A 25,492-nucleotide genomic window follows, 5' to 3' on the forward strand; every position below is an offset into this window, starting at 1 on the left:
AGAATGTGTTAATTGACTATTTATGTTATCTGTAGGGCTTCCAGTCAACAGTAGGCTATTAGTAAAGTTTGGCAGAGTTGAAGTTAGATGTGGATTTTTGACTACATGGGGAGGGGAGTGGTCTGTACCCCAATCCTTCCATTGTTCAAAGGTCAGCTATACTTAAAAGAATAAATTTTATAGTGTTAAAACTAAAGAGATAGATAATTTGGAAGTTGATTGGAAAATTGGAATATAGTTCTTTTCATGCATTTCCATAGAAGAAATTACTTGCATAAACGGAAAAAAAAGTTTTGAAAACGGAAGCTAGAGATTTGAAGCTTTTTAGTTAAACATAGTATAGTCAATTCTTATTATTTGTGGATTCTGTGTTTGTAAGTTTGCCTGATCCCTGAAATTTATTTGTAACCCTAAAATCAATACTTGTGGCACTTTTGTCATTATTTGCAGCCATTTGCAGAGGAATGAAAAATTTGAATTGCCTGATGCACATGTACCTACCTAAGGTTGAACAAGGCAACACTTTGCCTTCTTGTCTTAGCTCTCATGCTATAAACAAGTATCTTTTTTTGTGGTCTAAACAGTGCCACATTTTTTGCATTTTTGAGCTTTTTATTGGTGCTTTTGCTGTTTAAAAATGGTTACCAGATGTAGGGCTGAAGTGCTTTCTAATGTTTCTAAGCACAAAAAGACTGCAATGTATGCACTAATGAAGAAAATTCATTCAGGTATGAATTACAGTGGTGTGAGCCATGAGTTCAGTGTTAATGAATGAACAATATATATTAAATAAGGTGTCTTTAAACAGAAACACAGAAGAAGATTATTTATTGACTGGTTGATGAAAATTTTGTGAACAGAGGCTTGGAGGTACCTACCCCTCTGTTTCCCCTAGGAATAGTGGTTCCGTATTTGCTAATTGTTACCATGACTTTATAGAACAAAACTACCATGAATAACAAGAATTGACTATATATTTTTGTTTCCTCTATGATTAATGCCACAGCAGCATTTCTGGCATCTAATCATAAGCCAAACAAAGGATATTAGAACCAGGTGTGTCTGCCATAATACAACAGAAAAGAGGTAAACCTGTGAAAAATATGGAGTATTAAAGGATAGAATATATATAATAAAAAGGTAGAAGAGTTTTGATGTTGAAAAAAGAGAAATTGTACATTAAGGAAAGGAACTAATGAAAGACTTTCTTTATGATCCACCCCGTGATGCAAATACAACTCTCAAATTTTGTGTATTCTTTATCTTTTACATGCTTTTCCCTCCCTTGGCAATTGATGCTGAAAGCTGAAGTTTATTTAATCAGATTGATTTTCATTAAAACGTTTGTTATAAAAGAGAGATTTTGGTGCCTTGGCATAGAGCAGAAACTAAGCAATTTTTATTTTTCTTGGATGTACTTTCAAATGTAGAACTTAGTTTACAGAGTTTTCTTGTTTACTTTTTGCAGGTGATTCAAATAGTTTATGTGTTACCCCATCTCTAGTTACAGATCAACATAGATGGACTATATATCATTCCAAAGTAAACCTCCCAGCAGCATTAAATGATCCTAGATTAGCAAAAAGAGAATCTGACTTCTTCACAAAAACATGGGGATTGGACTTTGTGGACACTGAAGTCATACCTTCATTCTACCTCCCACAGATCAGCAAGGAACATTTTACAGTGTATCAACAGGAAATCTCTCAGGTAATATCTAATCTTGAAGTCAGGTCAAAAGGGATAGAAAGATCTTTAGTTTGATTTATTATAGATTTTTGACCAATAATCTTTGATGAGCTTACAGTATTCTTTTCTGTCTATATTCATTCTACTGTCCTGGGTTGTATTTAATTCTTTGCTTAGATATATGTAAATATATTTCTCTTACTGGAGTGATTTTTCACACTTATACTTTTCTAATAGTGCTAAGATTCAACATGCAACTCACCCTGCCTCCCAAGGAGAAAATTGTTCTGTTAGGCCAGTAAAACCCAGATGATTTGTGAAGTTTAAGAAATGAGCAGAATAGAACTGTTTCTTTGTTTCTTATTTACCACAAAGAATTTAATAGAGCATGCTAGCTCTGGCAGATAGTCTTGATACCTTTAGACATAATATATTGCTCTACATTCAGTTCTGAGCGAGTGGTCCTAAGTTTGAGATGGCTTGTTATTCATTTTTAGTCAGTATTTTCAATATAATTTTGGTTACCATTTTAGTTTTTTAAGAAACTCACTTTTAAAATGGAACAGGGGATATTAAAACTTCTTTTTTTACTGAAATATAATTGCCATATAACATTATAATAGTTTCAAGTGTACAACATAATGATTTGATATTTATATATATTGCAAAATGGTCACCATAAGTCTAGTTAACCTCTGTCACCATACATAGTTACAAAAATTTTTTTTTTCGTTATGAGGATTTAAAAAATCTTTCCTAGGAACTTTCAAATATGCAATACAGTGTTATTAACTATAGTGATCACGTTTTATATTACATGTAGAAGAGGGGATATTTATATTTTTATAATATCCCTTTTTATACTTTTTTCATTAGCAAGCCTAATTTGCATTTAGCTGACTTCATTTCACTTGATTACTTTGTTCCTTTTATGATTTGGAAATAGGCTAAATATGATTACACTATTGGCATTAGTACTATACAGTATCTGGTTAATTTTTAGTACTACCTACTATTTTTGTACAGCACCTGTAAATATTATTTACTTTTATATAATGTATATTCACATATGCTGTCTAGAGTTTTTGTGTTCCTCTTTTTTTTTTTTTTAAAGTAGGCTCCATGCCTACCTAGTATGGAGTGCAACATGGGGCTTGAACTCATGACCCTGAGATTAAGACCTGGGCTGAGACAAGAGTCTGATGCTTAATCAACTGAGCCACCCAGGTGCCCCAAGTTTTTGTGTTGTTTTCAACAATCATAGCTGTCTGGATGTTGTTAAGTGGATGAGCTTTAATATGCCTTCTTTTTGATGGTTTGTAATCTCATGCCCCATAACCTACCATTTGGCTTCTCTGTTTATCCATTTATTGATCAAATATTTATTAAATGCCTTCCATGTGCCAGGCACTGTTCTAAACACTAGGGATACAACAGAGACCAAAACACACTATTTCTCTCCATTAAAAAGCTTACATTTCTAACAAGGATTATGAACAATAAACCCTTAAGCAACCACTAAAATAACAAAGTATTATAGCTAATAAGCCAACAGAAGAGATAACATGAAATGAAAAAAATTCTCAATGCAAACAAAGGCAGAAAAAGGGTAAAAAGGGAGCAAAGAATGGATGAGAAAAAAGAAAAACTTAAAGATGATAGACCTAAACCTAACCCTGTCAATAATCATATTAAATGTAAATGTTTAAGCACCCTGATTACAAGTCAGAGAGTGTGAGATTGGATGAAAAAGCAAGACCCAACTGTATGCTGCCTATAAGAAGTGTACTTTAAATACAGAGACACAGAACATTTGAAAAGTAAAACGATGGAAAAAGATATACCATGCTAACACCAGTCAAAAGAAAGCTGGAATGGCTGTATTAATACCAACCAAAGCAGATTTCCAAGCAAAGACTATCCTAGGGGTAACGATTATTTTATAATGATAAAAGTGTTAAGTTAATCAAGAGGATATATTTCTAAACATTTAGTCTGTAAAAACAGAGCTTCAAAATATATGAAACAAAAAGTAGGAATTTTATGGGGGAAATGGATGAATTCACAATTCTGGTTTTTATGGGGGAAATGGCTGAATTCACAATTCTGGTTGGGGATTTTAATACTTGTCTCTCAATAACAAGTGCTCAATGACAGCACTGTCAATCAACCTGAATTGACTTTGAAAGAACACATTGAAATAACATTCCACCCAACACAGAAGAATACATTTTCTTCTGAAGTGTTCCTGGAACATTTATCAACATAATCTGAACCATAAAACAAATGTTAATACATTTAAAAGTCTTCAAGTCATACAAAGTATATTCTTTGACCACAATAGAATTAAATTAGAAATTATTGACAGAAAAGTGTGTGGAAAATCCACAAATACTTGGAAACCAAAATTAACACTTCTAAATAAAAATGTGGGTTGAAGAGGAAAAGGAAATTAGAACCATTGATCCTTGAACAACTTGGTTTGAACCATGCAGATCCACTTATATGCAGATTTTTTTGATAAGTACAGTCACAGTACTGTAAATGTATTTTCCTTATGATTTTCTTTTTTTAAAAACAAACTTTTTTTTTTTTTTTAATGTTTATCTTTGAGAGAGAGAGAGAGAGAGAGACAGAGACAGCATGAGCCAGGGGAGGGACAGAGAAAGAGGGAGACAAGAATCCAAAGCAGGCTCTAGGCTCTGAGCTGCCAGCACAGAGCCCGACCCAGGGCTCAAACTCAGGAACCACAAGATCATGACCTGAGCCAAAATTGGATGCCCAACTGACTGAGCCACTCAGGCGCCCCTTCCTTATGATTTTCTTAATAACATTTTTTTTCTAGATTATTTTAAGAAATAATATGTAATGTGTAATATACAAAATGTGTGTTAATTGACTTTTTGTTACTGTTAAGGCTTCTGGTCCACAGTAGTTGGTAGTTAAGTGTTTGGAGAGTTAAAAGTTATACTTGGATTTTTGATTATTGGACATTGGTGTCCCTAGCCCCTACGTTGTTCCAAAGGCAGCTCTTGTTTGAACTGAGTGGAAATAAAAACACAACATATCAGAATTTGTGGCATGCTACTCTGGCAGTACTTAGGGAACAATTTATAGCAGTAGATGCATATATTACACAAGAAGAATAGTCTCAAATTAGTGACTTCAACTTCCACCTTAAAAAGCTACCACAAGAACAAATTTAAACCAAAATAATCAGAAGAAAGAAAGAAACATCAAAGTCAAAATCAGTGAACTAGAAAGTAGAGAAACAGTAGAGAAAAATCAGTGAAACCCTAAGCTGATTCTTTGAGAAGATCGATAAAATTGGCAGACCGGGGCGCCTAGGTGGCTCAGTTGGTTTAGTGTCCAACTTCAGCTCAGGTCACGATCTCGCAGTTTGAGAGTTCGAGCCCTGCGTCAGGCTCTGGTCTGACAGCTCAGACAGAGCCTGGAGCCTGTTTCAAATTCTGTGTCTCCCTCTCTCTGCCCCTCCCCTGCTCACACTCTGTCTCTCTCTGTCTCTCAAAAATGAATAAACGTTAAAAAAAAAAAAAACTTAAAAAAAATTGGCAGACCTATAAGCAATGCTGATCCAGGAAGAAAAAACATAATCACCAATAACAAGAATGAGAGTGATGACATCACTACAGATTCTACAGTGGTTACAAGACTAATTTGAACAATTTTATGCCAATAAACTTAACAAGTTAGAGTAACTGACATATTTGTTGAATGACACAAATGACCAAATCTCACTCAAGAAGAAATAGATAACATGAATAGCCTTATACTTATTAAAGTATTAAAGAAATTGATGTTAAATACCTTTTCAAGAAGCAAACTCAAGCACTCATGGCTTCACTGTTGATTTCTACCAAATATTTAAGGAAAAAACAATACCATGTCTACACATATTCTTTCATATTTTGGTGAAGATATGAAGGATAGGGTAAGTATTAGGATGAGGCTGGCAGGGTGCCTGAGATGTAAAATATGAAGGGGCATGAGAATCTAAGAGTAGGTACCTCTTTAAATATTGTACCCTAGGCTCCTTGCTTGCCTCACCCTATTGCCAGCCCTGGTGGAGTAACTCTCACATACTGTTGGTGGGAATTTAGAGTGGTACAAACCCTTTTGGAAAACAGTTTAGCCATTTCTTAAAAAGTTAAAAATACTTCTGGTTCAGCTTAGAAGGAGCTTGGAAGCTTCTACTCCTGTTCTCACAAGAAAAAATCTGAAAAAACTGAAAATCAACAACTTAGAGGCTTTTTGAAGGTAACAGCCCAGGGGCGCAAACTCACTAAAAGACAAAGGCCTAATCACAGAACTCTGGAATGCTTCCCTTCCTCCCACATCTTCCCACCATATCAATAGGGCACCTGTATAATAAGGGAATACAACTAAAAGACTTAATATTGTCTTAATAATGTCTCAGACTTAATATTTAAGAAATCTGTAAAGGCAGCAAGGGAGGGGCACCTGGGTGGCTCAGGTTGTTAAGTGTCCAACTCTCAGGTCATGATCTCATGATTTGTGAGTTCGAGCCCCGTGTCAAGCTCTGTGCTGACAGCACAAACCTGCTTGGGATTCTCTCTCTGCTCCTCCCCCATTTGCTCTCTCTCTGTCTCAAAGTAAATAAATAAACATTAAACAACAACAACAAAAAAAGACAGCAAGGGAGACAAAAACAAGGACACCAGAGGAAATTTTAGCCTCTAACATCTGTAGCTACAGCAAACGGTAAATACAGCCTCATTCCTAGCCAGATAAACATAAATCTCACACAAAATGCCTGTTTACCTCAGTTCCTTTTATCCAGTACATCATATCTGGCATTCAACAGAGAATTATAGTATACACTAAAGATAAGAAGAAGAAAACCCCACAGTTTAAAGAGCAAGTACTAGAATGAGACTCAGATGGCAACAAATGTTGGAATTCTCAGACTGGGAATTTAAAACAACTATGGTTAATATACTAAGACCTTAATGGAAAAGGTAGATAACATGTAAGAATAGATGGGTAATGTAAGCAGAAAGATGCAAACAATAAGAATCAAAAGGAAATTCTAGAAATAGAAAACAGCAGAAATGAAGAATGCCTTTGATGGATTCATCACTAGACATGAAATGTCAGAGAAAAGAATCAGTGAGCTTAAGGAAAAGTTGATAGAAATGTATCAAAATGTGTGGGTTAGTGAAAGCATTGCTTAGAGGGAAATTTAATAGTTTGAATGCGTATATTAGTGAAGAAAAAAATCTAAAATTAATAATCTAAGCTTTTACCACAGGAGACAAAAAGAACAAATGATATTCAAAGTTAGCAGAAGGTGAATCACTGTGTTTGTACCTGAAACTAATGACATCATGTGTCAAGTATCTTACAATAAAACAAAACAAGAAAAGAAATAATAAAAATTAGACCAGAAATCAGTGAAATTGAAAAATGGAAATCAACAGAATCAATAAAACTGAAAGCTGTTTCTTTGAGAAGATCAATAAACTTGATAATTGTCTGGCCAAGTTAATTAAAAAAAAAAGACATAAATTATTAGTACTAGAAATGAAAGAGGTCATATCACTAATGATCTCATGGACATTAAAAAGATAGTAAAATAATATTATGAACAAACTGTATGCCCACAAATTCTGTCTGAATAAATCTATACTTATTAAAGAAATTGAATCAATAATAATTTTTCAAAATAGAAAACGCCAGGGCCAGATGAGTTCACTGGTGAATTGTACCAACCATTAAAGCAAGAAGTTATACCAGTTCTTTATGATCTATTCCAGGAAATGGAAGCAAAGGGGATACTTTCTAACTTATTTATGCAGCATTAACCTAATATTGAAATTAGACAAAAACATTATGAAAAAGGAAAACTACAGACCACTGTCTCTCATGAACATAGTTGCAAAAGTCCTTAACAAAATATTGGAAAATCAAACCCAACAACGTATAGAAAGAATTCTATACCATAACTAAGTGGGATTTATTCCAGATATGTAAGGTTGATCCAATATTCAAAAAGCAATTAGTGTAATCCATAAATTAACAGGCTGAAGAAGAAAAGTTGTATGTTCATATCAATAGATACAGAGAAAACATTTGATAAAACTCAGTACCCATTCATGATAAAAATGCAGCAAACTGGGAATATAGGGGAACTTTTTATTTTTATTTTTTTTAATTTTTTTAATGTTTATTTTTGAGAGAGAGACAGCACGAGCAGGGGAGAGCAGGGAGAGAGGGAGACACAGAATCCAAAGCAGGCTCCAGGCTTTGAGCTGTCAGCACAGAGTCTGATGTGGGGTTCAAACTCATCAACTGTGAGATCATGGCCTGAGCCAGTCAGACGCTTAACTGACTGAGCCACCCAGGTGCCCCAAGGGAAACAAATTCAACTTGATAGTATCTACAAAAACCCTACAACTAATAGTGAGAAACTAGATGCTTTCCTACTTAAGATCAGGAACAAGCTAAGGATGTCTGTTCTCACCACTCCTTTTGACATCGTACTGGAAACTCTACACAATGAGACAAGAAAAGGAAATAAAAGGTATATACACTGGGAATGAAGAAATAAAACTGTCTTTATTCACAGATATCATGATTGTCTATGTAGAAAATCCCAAAGAGTCAGTAAAGAAACTCCTGGAACTAATAAGCGATTATACCAAAGTTGCAGGATACAAGGTTAATATTACAAAAGTAAATTGCTTTCTTATATGCTACTGATGGACAATTAGAATTTGAAATTAGCACAGCACCATTTACATTAGCACCAAAGAAAATGAAATACTTAGGTATAAATCTAACAGAATATGATCTATATGAGGATAATTACAAAACTGATGAAAGGAATCAGTGAAGATCTAAATAGAGATTCCATTTACGTGGATAGGAAGACTCAGTATTGTCAAAATGTTCTTCCCAACTTGGCCTATAGATTCAACGCAATCTCAGTTAAAATTCCAGCAATTTATTTTGTAGATACCAAGAAACAAATTCCAAAGTTTATAAAGAAAGGGAAAAGAGAATAGCTAACAAAGTATTGAAGAACCAAGTTGGAAGACTGACACTAATTGACTTCATGACTTACCGTGAAGATATAGTAATATAGACAGTGTAGTATTTGTGAAAGAATAGATATACAGACCAAAGGAACAGAAGAGAGCTCAGAAATAGACCTACACAAATATAGTCAACTGATTTTTGATAGAGGTGCAAAGGCAGTTCCATAGTCTTTTGAATAAATGGTGCTGGAACACCTAGATATCCACATGCAAAAAATAAATAAATAAATAAATAAAAAGAATCTAGACACAGACTACCCACACCTTTCACAGAAATTAGCACAAAATGGATCATAGACCTAAATGTAAAATGCAAAACTGTAAAACTAGAAGATTACATAGGAGAAAAATACATGACTTTGAGTTTGGTGATGACTTTTTAGATAATGGCATCAAAAGTACAATCCATGAAAGAAAAAATTGACAAGTTGGACTTAGTTAAAATTTAAAACTTCCACTCTGTGCAAGACCATAAAAAGAAAGAATACAAGCTAGACACTGGGAGAAAATATTTTCAAAACACATATATGATAAAGGATCGGTATCCAAAATGTACAAATAACTCTTAAAACTCAACAATAAGAAACAACCCAACTGAAAAATGGGAAAAGGACTTGAATGAACATTTCTCCAAAGAAGATGTACAAATGACCAATAAGCATGTGAAAAGATAGTCAATATCACTAATAATCACATTTTAAGTGATAAATTTTATGTATATTTTGCCACAATAAAAAAAATGGGTGAAAGATCTGAACAGGCATCTCATAAAAGAATACATATAGATGTCAAATAAGCACATGAAAAGATGCTCATATGTCATTAGGGAATTGCAAATTAAAATAACAATGAGATGCCACTACACATCTATCAGAATTTGAAATTGAAATCTATGAGAACTGAAATCTATCAGAAATTGAAACACTGATAGCACCAAATGCTGGCAAGAATATAGGCTAATAGGAACTCTTATTCGTTGTGGGTAGGACTGCAAAATGTATAACCATGTTTGAAGACAATCCTGTAGTTTCTGCCACAGTTGCTATCAGAGCTCTGAACACTACCAGCTCAGTATTTTTTCCTTACCCATACTCCACTTCCCTATGTGTACTATTTATGGTGTCTCTGAAAAGATAGAATTGTTAGTGATCATCTAATCTAAAGTCAGTGAGGTTTCTTTTTCTTTGAGTCACAAAGGGTTAACTGATACCTATCTTTCTATCTTAGGTATATAGGTTTTCACATTTCCTTCCTTGTTTTAAAAAGTTATTCTCAATTGATTTCTGTTCTGTAAATAAGGATCTTTCATTTGTACCCCCACTTCATTCCAAATTTATGGAGGTTTTACTATAATTATATAAAATGGGATGGGTATAAATAAGCATATAGGTGTTCAAAGAGTTCATATTTGGTTTATTAAGCATACTTGTTTAAGTTCAAGAGGTTAGTGATTTCATGTTAAAATTTGTACAACTAATTTGGTATATTCTTTTGTGAAATATTTTGATGCTTTCATATTGCTACATAGCATTTATTTTGTTATTTGTCTTTTTATAGAAAGAGAAGACTCATGAGAGATGCAAGAATATTTGTCCTCCTAAAGATACTTTTGACAGGACTCTCTTACATACTCATGGTATGAATATGTGCTATTTGTAGAAAATATATAGATGAATATGTGGTATTTGTAGCACAGTGTAAATATCAACAAACAAAATCTTAATTTGGGGATCTTTTATTTCTGATGAAATTTTTATAGCCTGTGATCATAATCTTTTTCAAAAGTTTTTGAGAAAGAAAAATCATGGGGCTCATAGTGTTATCCTTCACTTCAACAAATATTTATTTAACATCTGGGTGCTTGGTACTTTGCTGGTTGCTTAATAATAGTTGAATAAGAAAGAACACTTGTCCTCAAGAAGCTGAAAGTGTCCTGAGTAAGGTTGCAATACTGTATATCAAGCAGTAAGTTCAGTGTGGTAAGATTGTATAGAGCTCCTGATTTGTTAAGCCTTAGAAAACTTCCTAGAGTTGATGATTGCCTGTGTTTTAAAGTAGCTGTTAAGAAAGATTTATGTGGAGAAAAGGCCTTCTAGGAAAAGGCTCTAAAAGCAAAGCAGTAGAGTCAAGAGAGAACAGAGCATCTTCAAGAAACTACAAGAGTTGGGTATATTGGCTCTTCTGGGAGCAAGATATGAGGCTGAAGAAGTGGGCAGCGGAGTTGGCCCTAATATGAAGTGCCTTATATGCCATGTTAAGGAATTTTTCTTTTCTAAAAGCAGTACAGAGCCACAAAATATTTTTAACCAGACATGATCAGATTTATGATTATACATTTCACTGTGAAAATAGTTGTAGAAGATAAATTTAAGGAAGATGGTAAAATTGGAGACAAAGAGATAGTAAAAGGCTATTGAAGTAATACAAGTGAGAAATCATGTGGCCCCAAAAGCAGTTAAAATGAAGATGGAAAAGAATTTAGGCATTTGAGAGATAAGTTAGAGATCAAAGCACAGGTTTTGGTCATCAGTTAGTTGTTGGTAATGATAGATCAGTTTGCACACTGAGAAGTTTCTTTGGATTTCGCAATTTAGGAGATCTTAAGGAGGACATTCAGACTTAAAGTGATAGTTACAGAAAACACAATACTATATGTTAAGGAGTGAGTACAAGAGAAAGAAATGGAGACAACCAATGTGGGTATGACTTTAGGGTTTGAGATACAGGATATTGGCTATCTAGAACAGAGTGGATGAATGTTTTTGCATGGTCAACACAAGATGAGGTGGGAGAGGCATTTGCATAACCCTGAGAGTGAGTGCTTTCTTAAATTTTGTACTGGAGGTCCTCCCTTGCCTCAGCCTACTCCAGGCCCTGGGTTTTAGCTTTATCTTTATTTGTTTGTTTTAATGGGAGAAAGCTGAGCATGTTTGTATGCAGACAGGAAGAGCTATTAGAAGGCAACAGGTTGAAGATACAGAAAGAGGCAGGGTAATTGAGGACGAAGCAAGCTCATGAAAGAGGCAGGAAGGCATGGAGTCCAACCCAGAAAGGTTACTTTTGAAAGGGTATGTCCTCTGAGATCTAGTTGGTGAGATGAAGGTAAAGTAGGTTCCTTTGCAGGTTTGTTGTTGATACAAACTAAATGTCTAAGAAGAAAATTAATATGGTGTTAAAATCTTTGATCATAAGTTCTGGATGGGATGGTGGGTATTTTGAACAATAAAAACAGTATTCCTATATTAGTATTGAATTCATTTTTTAACTGTATGCCAAACTTAATTTCACCAAAACTTAATAAGATATCAACAAGCTTTCTGTGTCCATTTAAAAAAGACTTGAAATATATTTAGTTGTTTTATTGATACCATGCAATTGGTTAAAATTATTTGAAACCTAGGATTTATTCAGTGTTTTGTCTACTACTAGGCATACAGGAAGTACCTGATAGATGTTTGTTGAGGGAATTTAAGTGGTTATATAGTGGCATAGTACAGAATCTAGTCAAAATGTATTTTATGGAATAAAGTGAAAACAAGTTTAAAAAATCATATTTTCCCCTTTTTCATAGATAAATCCAGGACAGATCTGGAGCAAGTACCTAAGGTAACAAAGCTTTAATAAATGAGAATACTGCTTTTTAATATCTTTAACTTTTTATAATCTTAAATATCTTTAATTTTGCCTTATAAGAAGCTTTCATTTGACTTTCTCACACTTTAACCACTTTGCGTCTTGTGGGACTTTGTGCATCATTTTTCTTCTCTCTTGTACTTCATCAGTTTCTTCTTCGTTGCTGAAACTTACAAATATAATTACGTCTCTCCATTCTAAAAAAGAATTTTATTGATCTTACTGCCCCTTCACATTATTAGGAGATCTTTCCTTTGTGTGAAAAATTTTGTAGAGGTATGTAGTAGATGTCCCCCTGTTCCCCCAGGGGAAAGAGGCCATTGCATTAATCAGATTCTCCAAGAGGTCTGTGATAACTGCTCTCTAGGGTGAGAAGACAGAGAAAGACAAGACAGAAGCAAAAAGAAGAGGGCAGTCATTTCTACAGTTCTTTGATTCCTACAAAATAAAATTCAAACTCTGTCATTTAAGACCCTTAATTATTCATTTCCATCATAATCACTCTCTTAACTTTTGCTTACTAATCTTTACACATTCTTTATTTCAGCCAAACTTTTTTGCTGGCTCTGTGCTTTACTTGTACTGTTCCTTTAGCTGGAAGACTTTTCCCTCAACTCCTCATATCTGATCCTTTCTTTACATTCTCTTGCTTAAATGGCAACCTTACATAAATACATATCTTTCCAACTGAAGATAATTGGCCCCTTTGCTGAATTTCCATAGCATTTTATGTAGACCTGTGCCTTCCTTTTTAAGGCATTTGTCACTTTTTATAAGATATTTATGTGTGTATTTTATCACATCTAGTGGACTGAAGATCCTTAAGATTAAGACCTATGTAATAATTTATCTTTGTTTCCCCTTTTGTGCGTAGCATAAGAGTTAGATTATCAGTAAATATTTATTGAATTAATAAGTACTTTAAAATATACTAAAGCGGGACTAGAAAATACACTCATGTCCCTAGTTAGATTTTCCCTATCCCTTTATACTAGTTTTTGGATATAGGTAAAATCAATCAGTAAAAATAAAATATAGAAATTAATTAGGTAAGTAGTTAAGTTAAACTGTGTTTCAGGCCTTATGCTAGGTAGTAGAGATACAAAGATTAATTAGCTGTAAATCCAGGAGCATATGGTCTCCAGGGGGCAATACACATATTAAATAAATAATTTTTGTAAAGTATGAGATACATAAATATATGTGGTATATGTACTTGTGTTCAAAGATGGGGTAATTGATGTGTTCAGAGATCGAGTAAAGTAATCATACGGAGATAAATTTGTCCTTTTGTTTGGGTTGTATTCTCTAGGAAATAGGAAAGAGCATTCTAGGCTGAAAGCGCATACAAAGATAACAGCACAAGGGTATGGAAGATAGTTGAGCATTACTACAATGTAACTTCTAAGTAGTGGGAGTGGCAAGATACAAGTCAGTGAGGGGGTTAAAAAAAAAAAAAAAATGAAAGGCTTTTGATGCCCTTCTAAAAAGTTTGGTCCTGAGGTCATGGGAATCCATTGAGAGATTAAAACAGAAATTAATTCAGTTATACTTGTATTTTAAAAGTATATCTGATGGGGTGCCTGGGTGGCTCAGTCGGTTAAGCATCCAACCTCTGCTCAGGTCATGGTCTAGTGGTTTGTGAGTTTGAGCCCTGTGTCAGGCTCTATGCTGACAGCGCAGAGCCTGTTTCAGATCCTCTCTCTTTCTTTCCCTCTCTCAAAAATATATAAACATTAAAAAGTATATCTGACATTAGTAGAGGGGATAGATTGAGGAAGCATATCATTAAATAGACATGTCTGTAATCCAGAGGTAATGAGGGGCTGCACTGATGAAATGCTATAGACTTAGAAGAGAGAGAGGATTCAAGTATTATTTAGAAAATATAGTGGGTAGGACTTAGTGCCCAGATGAATGCAGTATGTAAAGGAAAAAGAGTAGTCTTTTCATAAAATTGAATTTGTTTTGGTTTTAAAATTCAGTATATATCTAATCTACAAAGTAATTTTGAAAACATTTTAAGCAGGAGAAAATAGAAATATAGAGAAATTGACATTTGGGATTTTTTTAAAAACTTCTATCAGTGGGGGAAATAATATAGAAATTTTTGGATAAAGAGGATGTCTCCCTTTGGTATAATCTTAGTGGTACTATATTAGTGAATTTGATCACATAATAATGGAATGATTATCTCCATTGGTAAAGACAAAAAACATTTTTCTGTCTTTTATGAGTATTTTAAACTTGATGAAACTATACATGTTTATACAGATTCTTGTGTAAATCAGCATATCACTTGCTTTTCTGTTTATGCTTGAGATCCAAGTTTATTATTAATGGTCTTATGATGTTTGAAGGGATAATGGATGTAAAAGAAATGTTTATCTAATCGAGGAAAATACATTTTTTAATAGATTTTTATGAAACCAGATTTTGCCTTGGACGATTCCTTAACTTTTAATTCAGTTTTACCATGGTCTCATTTTAATACTGCTGGTGGAAAAGGAAATCGTGATGCAGCTTCCTCAAAGTTGCTACAAGAAAAGGTAATTTCTTTTTTACTTTTCCCATGTAGAAAACTTTATTATAGTTAAGTAGTACCTTTTGTGTGGGTTCAGATTTAGTTATTTAGTAAGGGCTAATTTAATTTCATTTTTATTGTTACTGCCTTCAAATTTTAACTGATAAAAGTAAAAACATTTGATTCAATGGAAAACAAGTTGTACTGGTGAAAAAGGAAAAGCTAATTGTTTGAGTGCTTCTTATCCAAAATAGCAGTTGCTAGAATTTAGGTTGGAAGGATGTATTAGACAACACAATTAATTGCTTTACATTTATCTCCAAAAATACATTGGCAAATTTTATATTCTTTATGATTTAAGGCATGGAAAATCAACTTTTGCAAAGGTGCTGTTTTTCCTTATTTATACATAGTAAGGATGATTATTTCGAAGCAAAAGTATAGTTAAAAAATATAGTATTTTTAGCTTTGCAAAGCCTGATCTTTTACATGTTAGTAGTCAGCAGTTTCTAAAAATTTTTATAGTGTTCTCTAAGGGAGAAATCAGCATCTTGAAAGTCATTTAAAATGTAGAATTTTAAACACATCTTAACTCCTATATCAAGAATCTTTTAAAACTTGAATAGGAAGTAAAGGTCTTTGATTCCTATTCTTTCCCAGCATTCAGTTTAGAGCGTTTCTAAAACTGGTTCTTAAACTGAGAAGAAAGCATTTTGTTTCAGGTTAGTGACATCTCTTGGCAGTCTGGAAACTTGTCTCAGGACTACTATTCAATAAATGAGGTCCAGTAACTGAAGAGGAAACTAGTTTGGGGAGAAGAGGAGAAGACATGTAAGGAAAGAATCATGAGTATTCTTTTTCTTACAGTTGAAAATAAAAATGAAGTAATTTTTCCTTTGGCAACATTTTCACATATAAAGGTTTTCCTTGAGTAGGAACAAATTCATAAATTCGATGAAAATGATGGGTTTATGGACACAGGCTCATTCTCAGACTGCTTTTTTTCACATTCCAATATATGCCCTGCTAGACTAGTCACCTTAAAAGAGAAAACAACAAAAGCCAATGAAAATCTCTTCCTAAATACTAATACTTCCTAAATACTTTTAGGAAGACTAAAAATTGTTCCCTTTATAGAATTTTAATAGGAAATGAATTATGAAAATATTATGCTGTTGAAAAGAATAGATCAATGGAATATTGATAACTTGCAGAAATCTTTGAAATTCAAATGAAAGAATTTTCTCCTGGTAAATGTATAAAGTGACTAAAGTAATGGAATTTTATTTTGGTAAGTTGCAGAATTAAGATCATTATATTTACATTTGGGCTTCATCTTATTCTACTCTTGTCTTAGAAAAGGAGTGGAAGAAAGGATCCCAAGAGAACACTTTCAAACTCACTTTACGATTGACAAACAGCTGTTTATATCTTGCTATGTTTTAAGAGAGGGAATGCTACAGCCAGGGTTAGATAATTTGTATTTTATTGTAATGCTACCCAAAGTGCTGGTTTGTGATGAAACCTAGTGGTTTGCACTAGAATGTAAATCATTGCAGTGCTTCCTTTATTAAAGTCTTTCTATGAAAAAACAGTTCAGTAGACTTAGTGATATAGTTGATTTACTTTCCAGCAAATTTCCTTATTTTATCATGGACCTCTTAAATAGTTCACAGACTGGCAGCAGCATATAGACCGAATTCTGAGTAGCACTCTCCTAAAGGAGTTACTCATTCTCCATTTACTATTCTGAAAATTGAGTCTACTTTAGCTTGCAATGTACCCAAGTACCTTTGTCCCCATATTGCTTTTTAGGTAAATAAGTGCACAGACGTGTTGAAGATGAAAAGAACAACAGTAAAAGGGTATAAACTGAAGAGATTTAAACTATGGAAAATTTTCTTGTTTGTAACCTATTATATATTATGATAGATTACTGAAGGAGCTTTGTTGAAGATATGTGTGATCTTGCATGGTTTTGAGGAAACAATCTTGGTGACCAAATAATCTCTTCTAATTTTATGAGTCCTACATGTTGAAAGCCCATTAACCCTTTAGCACTGTGAATTCTCGTGAGATGTTGAGAGAGAATGCCTAGAGCTTGAGCTATAGGTTGAAGAATCTAAAAGTTAAAAAGTGGGAGAGAAGTAGAAGATAATGTAGCATATGCATATGCAATTAGAAAGGAAGAAAAGACAACTCAAGTGTTAGAAGCCCATATTTGAAATTAGAAAGTATTTTTAAATATATGTTACTCTAGGAATTAATCTTGGTTGTGTTACAAATAAAATGTGAATTCATTTAAGGCATATTTTAAAAGGAAAATATATTGGCAATAAACTGAGTTTTACAGATTGATAAAAGAATAATCTTTTAAAATATTTTTAATGTTTATTTATTTCTGAGAGAGGGACAGACAGAGCATGAGCAGGGGAGGAGCAGAGGGGGAGGGAGACACAGAATCCGAAGCAGGCTCCAGGCTCTGAGCTGTCAGCACAGAGCCACATGCAGGGCTTGAACTTGTGAACTGCGAGATTATGACCTGAGCCGAAGTCGGACGCCCAACTGACTGAGCCACCCAAGCGCCCCAAGAATAATTTTTGAAATGTAAGATAAGCAGCCTTGAAAAAAATGTCCCAGTGAATTCTACTACTTTCCATAATTTGTGACTGGATCATGAATTCTTTAGTATTTTGCAGAAGTGTGGTATAATAGAAAGAGCTTCAGTTTTTGAGTCAGGCCTGGATTCAAATTTTAGTTTTTCCACTTACTAACCACATGACTTTATTCAAATTATTTAATGTCTCTGAGCCTCAGTTTCCTCATCTGTAAAAATAAGAATACAAATAATACTTGTACTCTAAGATTGTTAGAACTAGAAAATTATGTGTATAAAATACCAGTGCCCGGTATATAGAAGGAGGAGGTCAATAAACAGTAACTATAATAAGCTTTTAGTCAGATAAGTGATGTGTGATGGTGTGACGGTTAAGGAGATCATTCTGTCTCAGATCTTAGAACTTCTAAAACTAGATAATGATCTCTGATGACTCTTACTTTCTAGAAAGTAGTTGGTATTTGGAGGGCAGTAATAGCAGGAGCAGAGGAAGAAGGTAAATCAGCTTCTTCTACTCTTTTGTCTTAAATTTATTAATATTTGGGCTGTTACCTTTTATCTCCCTTCTGTTCTGTTATGCTCAATATCAAGAATTCCATAATCAAATAGTTCACACAATGGGATTTAAAATACATATAGAAATCTTGTATCATTTTCAGAAAGTATGTGGATAGTCAAAGAAGGTATACTTACAATACTCTTATGATTTTTTTTCTTCCCTCTTAAGCTGAGCCATTATCTGGATATTGTGGAAGTAAACATTGCTCACCAGATCTCTCTACGTTCAGAAGCATTTTTTCATGCTATGACCTCTCAACACGAATTGCAGGACTACCTCAAGAAAACTTCCCAGGCTGTAAAAATGCTTCGAGATAAAATTGCACAGATTGATAAAGTAATGTGTGAAGGATCACTACACATTTTAAGACTGGCACTTACCAGAAATAATTGTGTTAAAGTGTACAATAAACTCAAGTTAATGGCCACTGTACACCAAACTCAGCCTACAGTACAGGTGTTGTTATCCACTTCTGAATTTGTTGGAGCATTGGACTTAATAGCAACAACACAAGAGGTTCTACAGCAGGAACTTCAGGGCATTCACAGCTTCCGGTATGTCCTTTAAATAAGCTATTGGAAATAATGTTAGAAATTTAAAAATTTTAAAGCTGAAGAAGTGTGAATGTATTTAGTTACATGAATAGTTTTTCTTCTAGACTGATCTGTTTAGTAATGTTATCATTGTGCTGTTTTAGTCTTAGCAAATCATAAGGACTAATATTTACAGAAACATTTGGATGGAGAAACAAAATTAAATTTTCTGGTAGAGGATGCCAGTCAATGAAAGGCCAGTCACAGCTTTGAAAATAACATTTTGAAAATGTTAAAATAGTTTTGTGTGAAGGTAGTAGATCAAGGTGAAGAAGGAATACCAGTGTATCTCAGAATAAGTTCATTTTATGGTCCCTGGCTGGCTCAGTTGGTGGACCATGTGGCTCTTGATCTGGGGGTTTAGCCCCACATTGGGTGTAGAAATTACTTAAAATCTTTGGTATGGTCCTGGGTGTTTGTGAGTTAAGATGGTGGAGTAGTAGAGGGACCCTATGCTTGCCTTGTCCCTCAAGCACAGCTAGATAAATACTATATCATTCTGAACACTCAAGGAATTGATCTGAAGACTGAGAGAACAAACTGCACATCTGGAGAGAAAAACAGGCACATCGTGGAAGGTAGGAGCTGTGGAGAGTTGACTTGGGGGAGAAAAGAACTGTAGGTGCTGTGGAGGAGAGGGAGCCCTGGTCACAGAGACAGTGAGAGAAAGCAGTGCACAGGGTTGCACAAGAAAGTCTTCCCCAAAACCCTTGACTGGGAGGAGGTGAGGGGGTGATTATTGTAAGTGCATACAAGCATGAAGCTCAAAATCTGAAGTTTTAGAATTCTGCACCATTGTTCGGGTCATGCCTGGCAGACTTAGGGGTGCTCCTGTGGGAAAGGAGGGCAGAGGCCCCGGAGTGGACAGAATGGTCTGAGGATCTCCTGGGTCTCACTAGGAGAAACAGTTCCCCTTCTTGGAGTTTATTTGGGAGAGGTGGTACTGCCTCTCAGGGGACAAAAGAGATGGCAGACACCATTGAGCCACCTCATTAATTAGCATTGCAGTAGAGGCACCTGCTGAAGGCAGCTAGCCAAGAAACCAGCTTTTGGCTGTGTTTTACCATGAATTCCAAGCCCCCTGCGTGGGCATGTGACTGCTTTTCTGGAACAAACTGGCACCAACTATAGCGTGGCGAGACCCTTTTCCAGAGGATCAGCATAGATTTGTGCTGCGCTGGGTCCCTAAAATTTGGAGTTTTTGAAACCCAGCTGCATGCCTGAGATAAAACACAGGAGGTCTGTGCCACCAGACAGGCAGATGGCTTGGGCACCAGATGAAAGCAGAGTTCTGACAGAAGCCTGGGACATAAGAGAGGAGATTGTTTGCTCTTCTGTGAAGCCTTCCTGAACAGCAGCAGATGCGAACTCCCCTTTTTGGGGATGAGAGAGTGGGGTGACCCATTTCCCCCCCTGCCCATCAGCACAGAGAAACTTCAATGAGCAACACACTGCCCCCAGTGGAGGCTGGAGCTGCTTACACCAGGCCCCACCCCAAGGTGCCCTGTGGGTGCATTTTTACTATAGCAAGTTGGCCTGATAACCAGCACAACAGGCTCCTTCCCCCAAAGACCAACACAAATCCTCCACACGTATCAATTCTTCTGAACTTGATAGATAGAGTGTGGCAAAGTTTCAGCTCTAGTGGAAATAGGATCAGGCTTATTTTAACAAGCAGACCAAAGCACACCTAGTTAAAATGCCACACACTGGACAAGGTCCCAACACTCCCCAATGCAGGCAAGGAGAAACACTGCAAAGAACTGACCTGAGGGAAAGAGCAGCCACTCTCTGCAGAGTGCACACTCTGAAATACTTTCTGACGTGCCAGGCCCTGAACAGTATAGGACCTCTTCTTAATACAGCCATTACACTCAGCAGGACATATAAGTCTTTCCTAACACATACACAAAAACAGTGGCTTAGTCAAAATGACAAGATGGAGGAATTTGCCCCAAAAGAAACAAGAAGAGGTCATGGCCAGGGATTTACTCAAAACAAATATAAGTAATATGCCTGAATTAGAATTTAAAACAACAATCATAAGGATACTAGCTGAGCTTGAGAAAAGCATAGAAGACATTAGAGAAGTCCTTACTGCAGAGATAAAAGAGCTAAAAACTAGTCAGGCTGAAATAAAAAATGTTATAACAAAGATGCAAAACAGACTGGATGTAATGAAGTAAGGATAGATGAAGCAGAGGAATGAATCTGATATAGAAGCTATGGAAAATAATGAACCTGAAGAGAAGAAAGAAAAGTATTGGATCATGAATGTAGACTTAGGGAACTCAGCAACTCCATAACGTGTAATAACATTTGTATCATAGGAGTTCCAGAAGAAGAGAGGGGAAAGGGGGCAGAAGGTTTATTTGAGCAAATTATAGCTTCCAACTTCCCTAATCTGGGGAAGGAGCCAGACATCCAAATCCAGGAGGTACAGGTAACTCCCATCAAATATAACAAAAGCCAGCCAACACCAAGACATCATAGTGAAATTTTTTTAAATATAGAGGTAAGGAAAGAATGCTGAAAAGAGCAAGGGAAAAGAAATCCCTAACCTACAAGAGAAGGCAAATCAGGTTTGCAGCAGATGTCTCCACAGAAACCTGCAGGCCAGAATGGAGTGGCAGGATATCATCAGCATGTGCAATGGGAAAAATCTGCAGCCAAGAATACTTTATCCAATAAGGTTGTCATTCAGAATAGAAGGGGAGATAAAGAGTTTCCCAGATAAACAAAACCTAAAGGAGTTTGTGAACACTAAATCAGCTCTTCAAGAAATGTTACAGGGGACCCTTTGAGTGGGAAAGAAAGATCAAAAGCAACAAAGAATAGAAAGGAATAGAGAAAATCTCCATAATCAGCAACTTTATTGGTAATACAATGGCACCAAATTTTTATCTATCAGTAATTACTCTGAATGTAAATGAACTAAGTGCTCCAATCAAAAGACATAGGGTATCAGAATGGATTGAATAAATAAATGAATAAATAAATAAATAAGGCCCATCTATATGCTGCTTAAAAGATTCATTTTGGTCCTAAAGACACGTGCAGATTGAAAGTGAGGGATGGAGAAACATTTATCATGCAAATGGATGTCAAAAGTAAGCTGGAGTAGCAATACTTATATAAGACGAGCTAGATTTTAAACCAAGGACAAGATGAAGAAGATCACTGTGTCATAATAAAGGAGTCTGTCCATCAAGAAGATCTAACAATCATAAATATTTATGCCCCCAACTTGGTAGCACCCAAATATATAAATCAATGAATAATGTAAAGAAACTCATTGATAACAATACAACAATAGTAAGGAACTTTAACACTCCACTTATAGCAATGGATAGATCATCTAAGCAGAGAATCAACGAGGAGACAAGGGCTTTGAATGACACACTGAGCCAGAAGGACTTAACAGATGTGTTCAGAACATTTCATCCTACAGCAGCAGAATACACATTCTTTTTGAGTGCCCGTGGAACATTCTCCCAAATAGATCACATACTGCGGTCACACATCAGGCCTCCACAAAGTATGAAAAAACAGATCATACCATGCATATTTTCAGATCACAACACTATGAAACTTGAAGTCAACCACAAGAAGAAATTTGGAAAGACCACAAATACATGGTTAAAGAACCTCCTACTAAAGAATGAGTGGGTTAACCAGGAAATTAAACAAGAAATTAAAAAAAAATGCATGGAAGCAAATGAAAATGAAAACATGACAGTCCAAAACCTTTGGGATGCAGCAAATGTGGTCACAGGAGGGAAGTATATCGTAATACAGGCCTATCTCAAAAAGCAAGAAAAGTCTCAAATATACAACCTGAGCTTACACTTAGAAAAGGAACAGCAGGGGCGCCTGGGTGGCTCAGTCGGTTGTGTGGCCGACTTCGGCTCAGGTCATGATCTCGCGGTCCGTGGGTTTGAGCCCCGCGTCAGGCTCTGTGCTGACAGCTGTGCTGACAGCTCAGAGCCTGGAGCCTGTTTCGGATTCTGTGTCTCCCTCTCTCTGACCATCCCCCGTTCATGCTCTGTCTCTCTCTGTCTCAAAAATAAATAAACGTTTTTTAAAAAAAAAAAAAACCTGAAGCCTCAAAAGAGAAGGAACAGCAAATAAAGCCTAAAGCCAGCAGAAGGGGAATAATAAAGATTAGAGTAGAAATAAATGATATGGAAACAAACAAACCAAAAAGGCACAGTAGAACAGATCAATGAAACTAAGAGCTGGTTCTTTGAAAGAATTAATAAAATTGATGAACCTCTAGCCAGACTTACCAAAAAGAAAAGAGTAAGAACTCAGATAAATAAAATCACGAATGAAAGAGGAGAGATCACAGCCAACACCAAAGAAATACAAACAACTATAAGAGGATATGATGAAAAATTATATGCCAACAAACTGGGCAATCTGGAAGAAATGGATAGATTCCTGGAAATATGCAAACTACCAAAAGCGAAACAGGAAGAAGTAGATAATTTGAACAGACCCATAACCAGCAAAGAAATTGAATCAGTAATCAAAAATTTCCCAACAAACAGAAGTCCAGGGCCATATGGCTTCATAGGGGAATTCTACCAAACATTTAAAAAAGAGTTAATACCTATTCGTCTCAAACTGTTCCAAAAACTAGAAATGGAAGGAAAACTTCCAAATTCATTGTATGAGGCCAACATTACCTTGATTCCCAAACCAGATAAAAAACCCCACTAAAAAGGAGAATTGGAGGCCACTATCCCTGAGGAACATGGATGCAGAAATTCTCAACAAGACACTTGCAAATTGAATCCAACAGTACATTAAAAGAATCATTCACCACTATCAACTGGGATTCATTCCTGGGTTCAGTATTCACAAATCAATCAATATGATGCACCACATTAATAAAAGAAAGGATAAGAGCCATATGATCTTCTCAATAGATGGAGAAAAAGCACTTGACAAAATACAGCATCCATTCTTGATAAAAAATCTTCAACAAAGAAGGATAGAAGGAATGTACTTCATCATCATAAAGGCCAAAACGAAAGACACACATCTAATATCATCCTCAATAGGTAAAAATTGAGAGAACAAGATGGGGGCGTCCAGGCTCAACATGATTATTTAACAGAGTACTGGAAGTCCTAGCCTCAGCAATCAGACAACAAAAAGAAATAAAATACATTCAAATTGTCAAGGAAGAAGTCAAACTTTCATTGTTCACAGACAACATGATACTCCATGTAGAAAATCGAAAAGACTCCACCAAAAAATTATTGGAACTGATACATGAATTCAGCTGTCATAGGATATAAAATCAACATACAGAAATCTGTTGCATTTTTATACACCAGTAATGAAGCAGCAGAAAGAGAAATCAAGGAATCAATCCCATTTACAATTGCACCAAAAACCGTAAGATACCTAGGAATACAGAGGTAAAAAGATCTGCACTCTGAAAATTATAGAACATTTATGAAAGGAATTGAAGAGAACACAAAGAAATGGAAAAAACATTCCATGTTCATGTATTAGAAGAACAAATATTGTTAAAATGTCCTTATTACTCAAAGCAGTCTACACAATTAATGTAATCTCTATAAAAATACCACCAGTAGTTTTCATAGAGCTGGAACAAACAATCCAAAAATTTGGAACCAGAAAAGAGCTGGAATAGCCAAAGCAATCTTGAAAAAGCAAAGTAAAGCTGGAGGCATCACAATTCCAAACTTCAAGTTCTATTACAAAGCTGTCATGATCAAGACAGTATGATACTAGCACAAAAACAGGCACAAGGGTCAATAGAACAGAATAGAAAACTCAGTAATGGACCTACAACTATATGGTCAACTAATCTTCGACAAAGCAGGAAAGAATGGCCAATGGAAAAAAAGCCTCTTCAACAAATGGTGTTGGAGAAACTGGACAATAACATGTAAAAGAATGAAACTGGGCCACTTTCTTATATCGTACACAAAATGAATTCAGAATAGACGAAGCACCTAAATGTGAGACAGGAAACCATCAAAATCCTAGAAGAGAACACATGCAGTAACCTCTCTGACTTCAGTTGTAGCAACTTCTTACTGGAATCATCTCCTGAGGCAAGGGAAACAAAAGCAAAAATAAACGATAGGGACACATCAAAATAAAAGTCTGCACAGTGAAGGAAGCAATCAACAAAACTAAAAGGCAGCCTTTGGAATGGGAGAAGATATTTGTAAGTGACATATGTGATAAAAGGTTTGTATCCAAAATGTATAAAGAGTTAATCAAACATCCCCCAAACAAATAATCCAGTGAAGACATGGGCAGAAGACATGAATAGACACTTTTCCAGAGAAGACATCCAGATGGCTAACAGACAAATGAAAAGATGCTCAATATCGCTCATCATCAGGGGAATACAAATCAAAACCACATTGAGATACCACCTCATACCGGTCAGAGTGGCTAAAATTAACTCAGGAAACAACAGATGTTTGTGAAGATGTGGAGAAAGGGAAACCTCTTGCACTGTTGGTGGAAATGCAGACTGGTACAGCCACTCTGGAAAACAGTATGGAGATTCCTCAAAAAGTTAAACATTGAACTATATTATGATTCAACATCTCATGGGTTACCTATAATGATATTATGATTCTGTACTTCCTTATTCATTTTTTACCCAGAATGTTTCTGTAAAGTGATATTTCTCCATAATTATTTGGTAAATCTGAAGGACAGCTCTTATAAGGAGAGGCAGAATAAATTCTAGATTCCTTTATTTTTTTCATTTAGCTGTTTTAAAAGTAACAAATT

At 35.3% G+C, this 25,492-nt stretch overlaps 1 protein-coding gene across 5 annotated transcripts in view; it reads left to right on the top strand.

Moving 5' to 3' along the window:
* VPS54 (VPS54 subunit of GARP complex) overlaps positions 1-25,492 on the top strand; it is a 139,392-nt gene that overhangs the window by 18,564 nt on the left and 95,336 nt on the right. For 4 of the 5 annotated variants that reach the window (XR_015249178.1, XM_086701000.1, XM_086701001.1 and 1 more), the window contains exons 3-7: positions 1,469-1,710; positions 10,329-10,407; positions 12,343-12,377; positions 14,822-14,953; positions 18,273-18,658. Coding sequence is in view for 4 of the 5 variants with exons in the window: in XM_086701000.1 (XP_086557126.1) it covers positions 1,469-1,710; positions 10,329-10,407; positions 12,343-12,377; positions 14,822-14,953; positions 18,273-18,658 (874 nt within the window). In the remaining variant the exon portion in view is untranslated. The remainder of the gene's footprint in view (positions 1-1,468; positions 1,711-10,328; positions 10,408-12,342; positions 12,378-14,821; positions 14,954-18,272; positions 18,659-25,492) is intronic. The other variant, XM_025931878.2, reaches the window with a different exon arrangement.

Source organism: Puma concolor, chromosome A3, assembly GCF_028749965.1.
Source record: "Puma concolor isolate L17-30 chromosome A3, mPumCon1.1.hap2, whole genome shotgun sequence".
Lineage (NCBI taxonomy): Eukaryota > Metazoa > Chordata > Mammalia > Carnivora > Felidae > Puma > Puma concolor.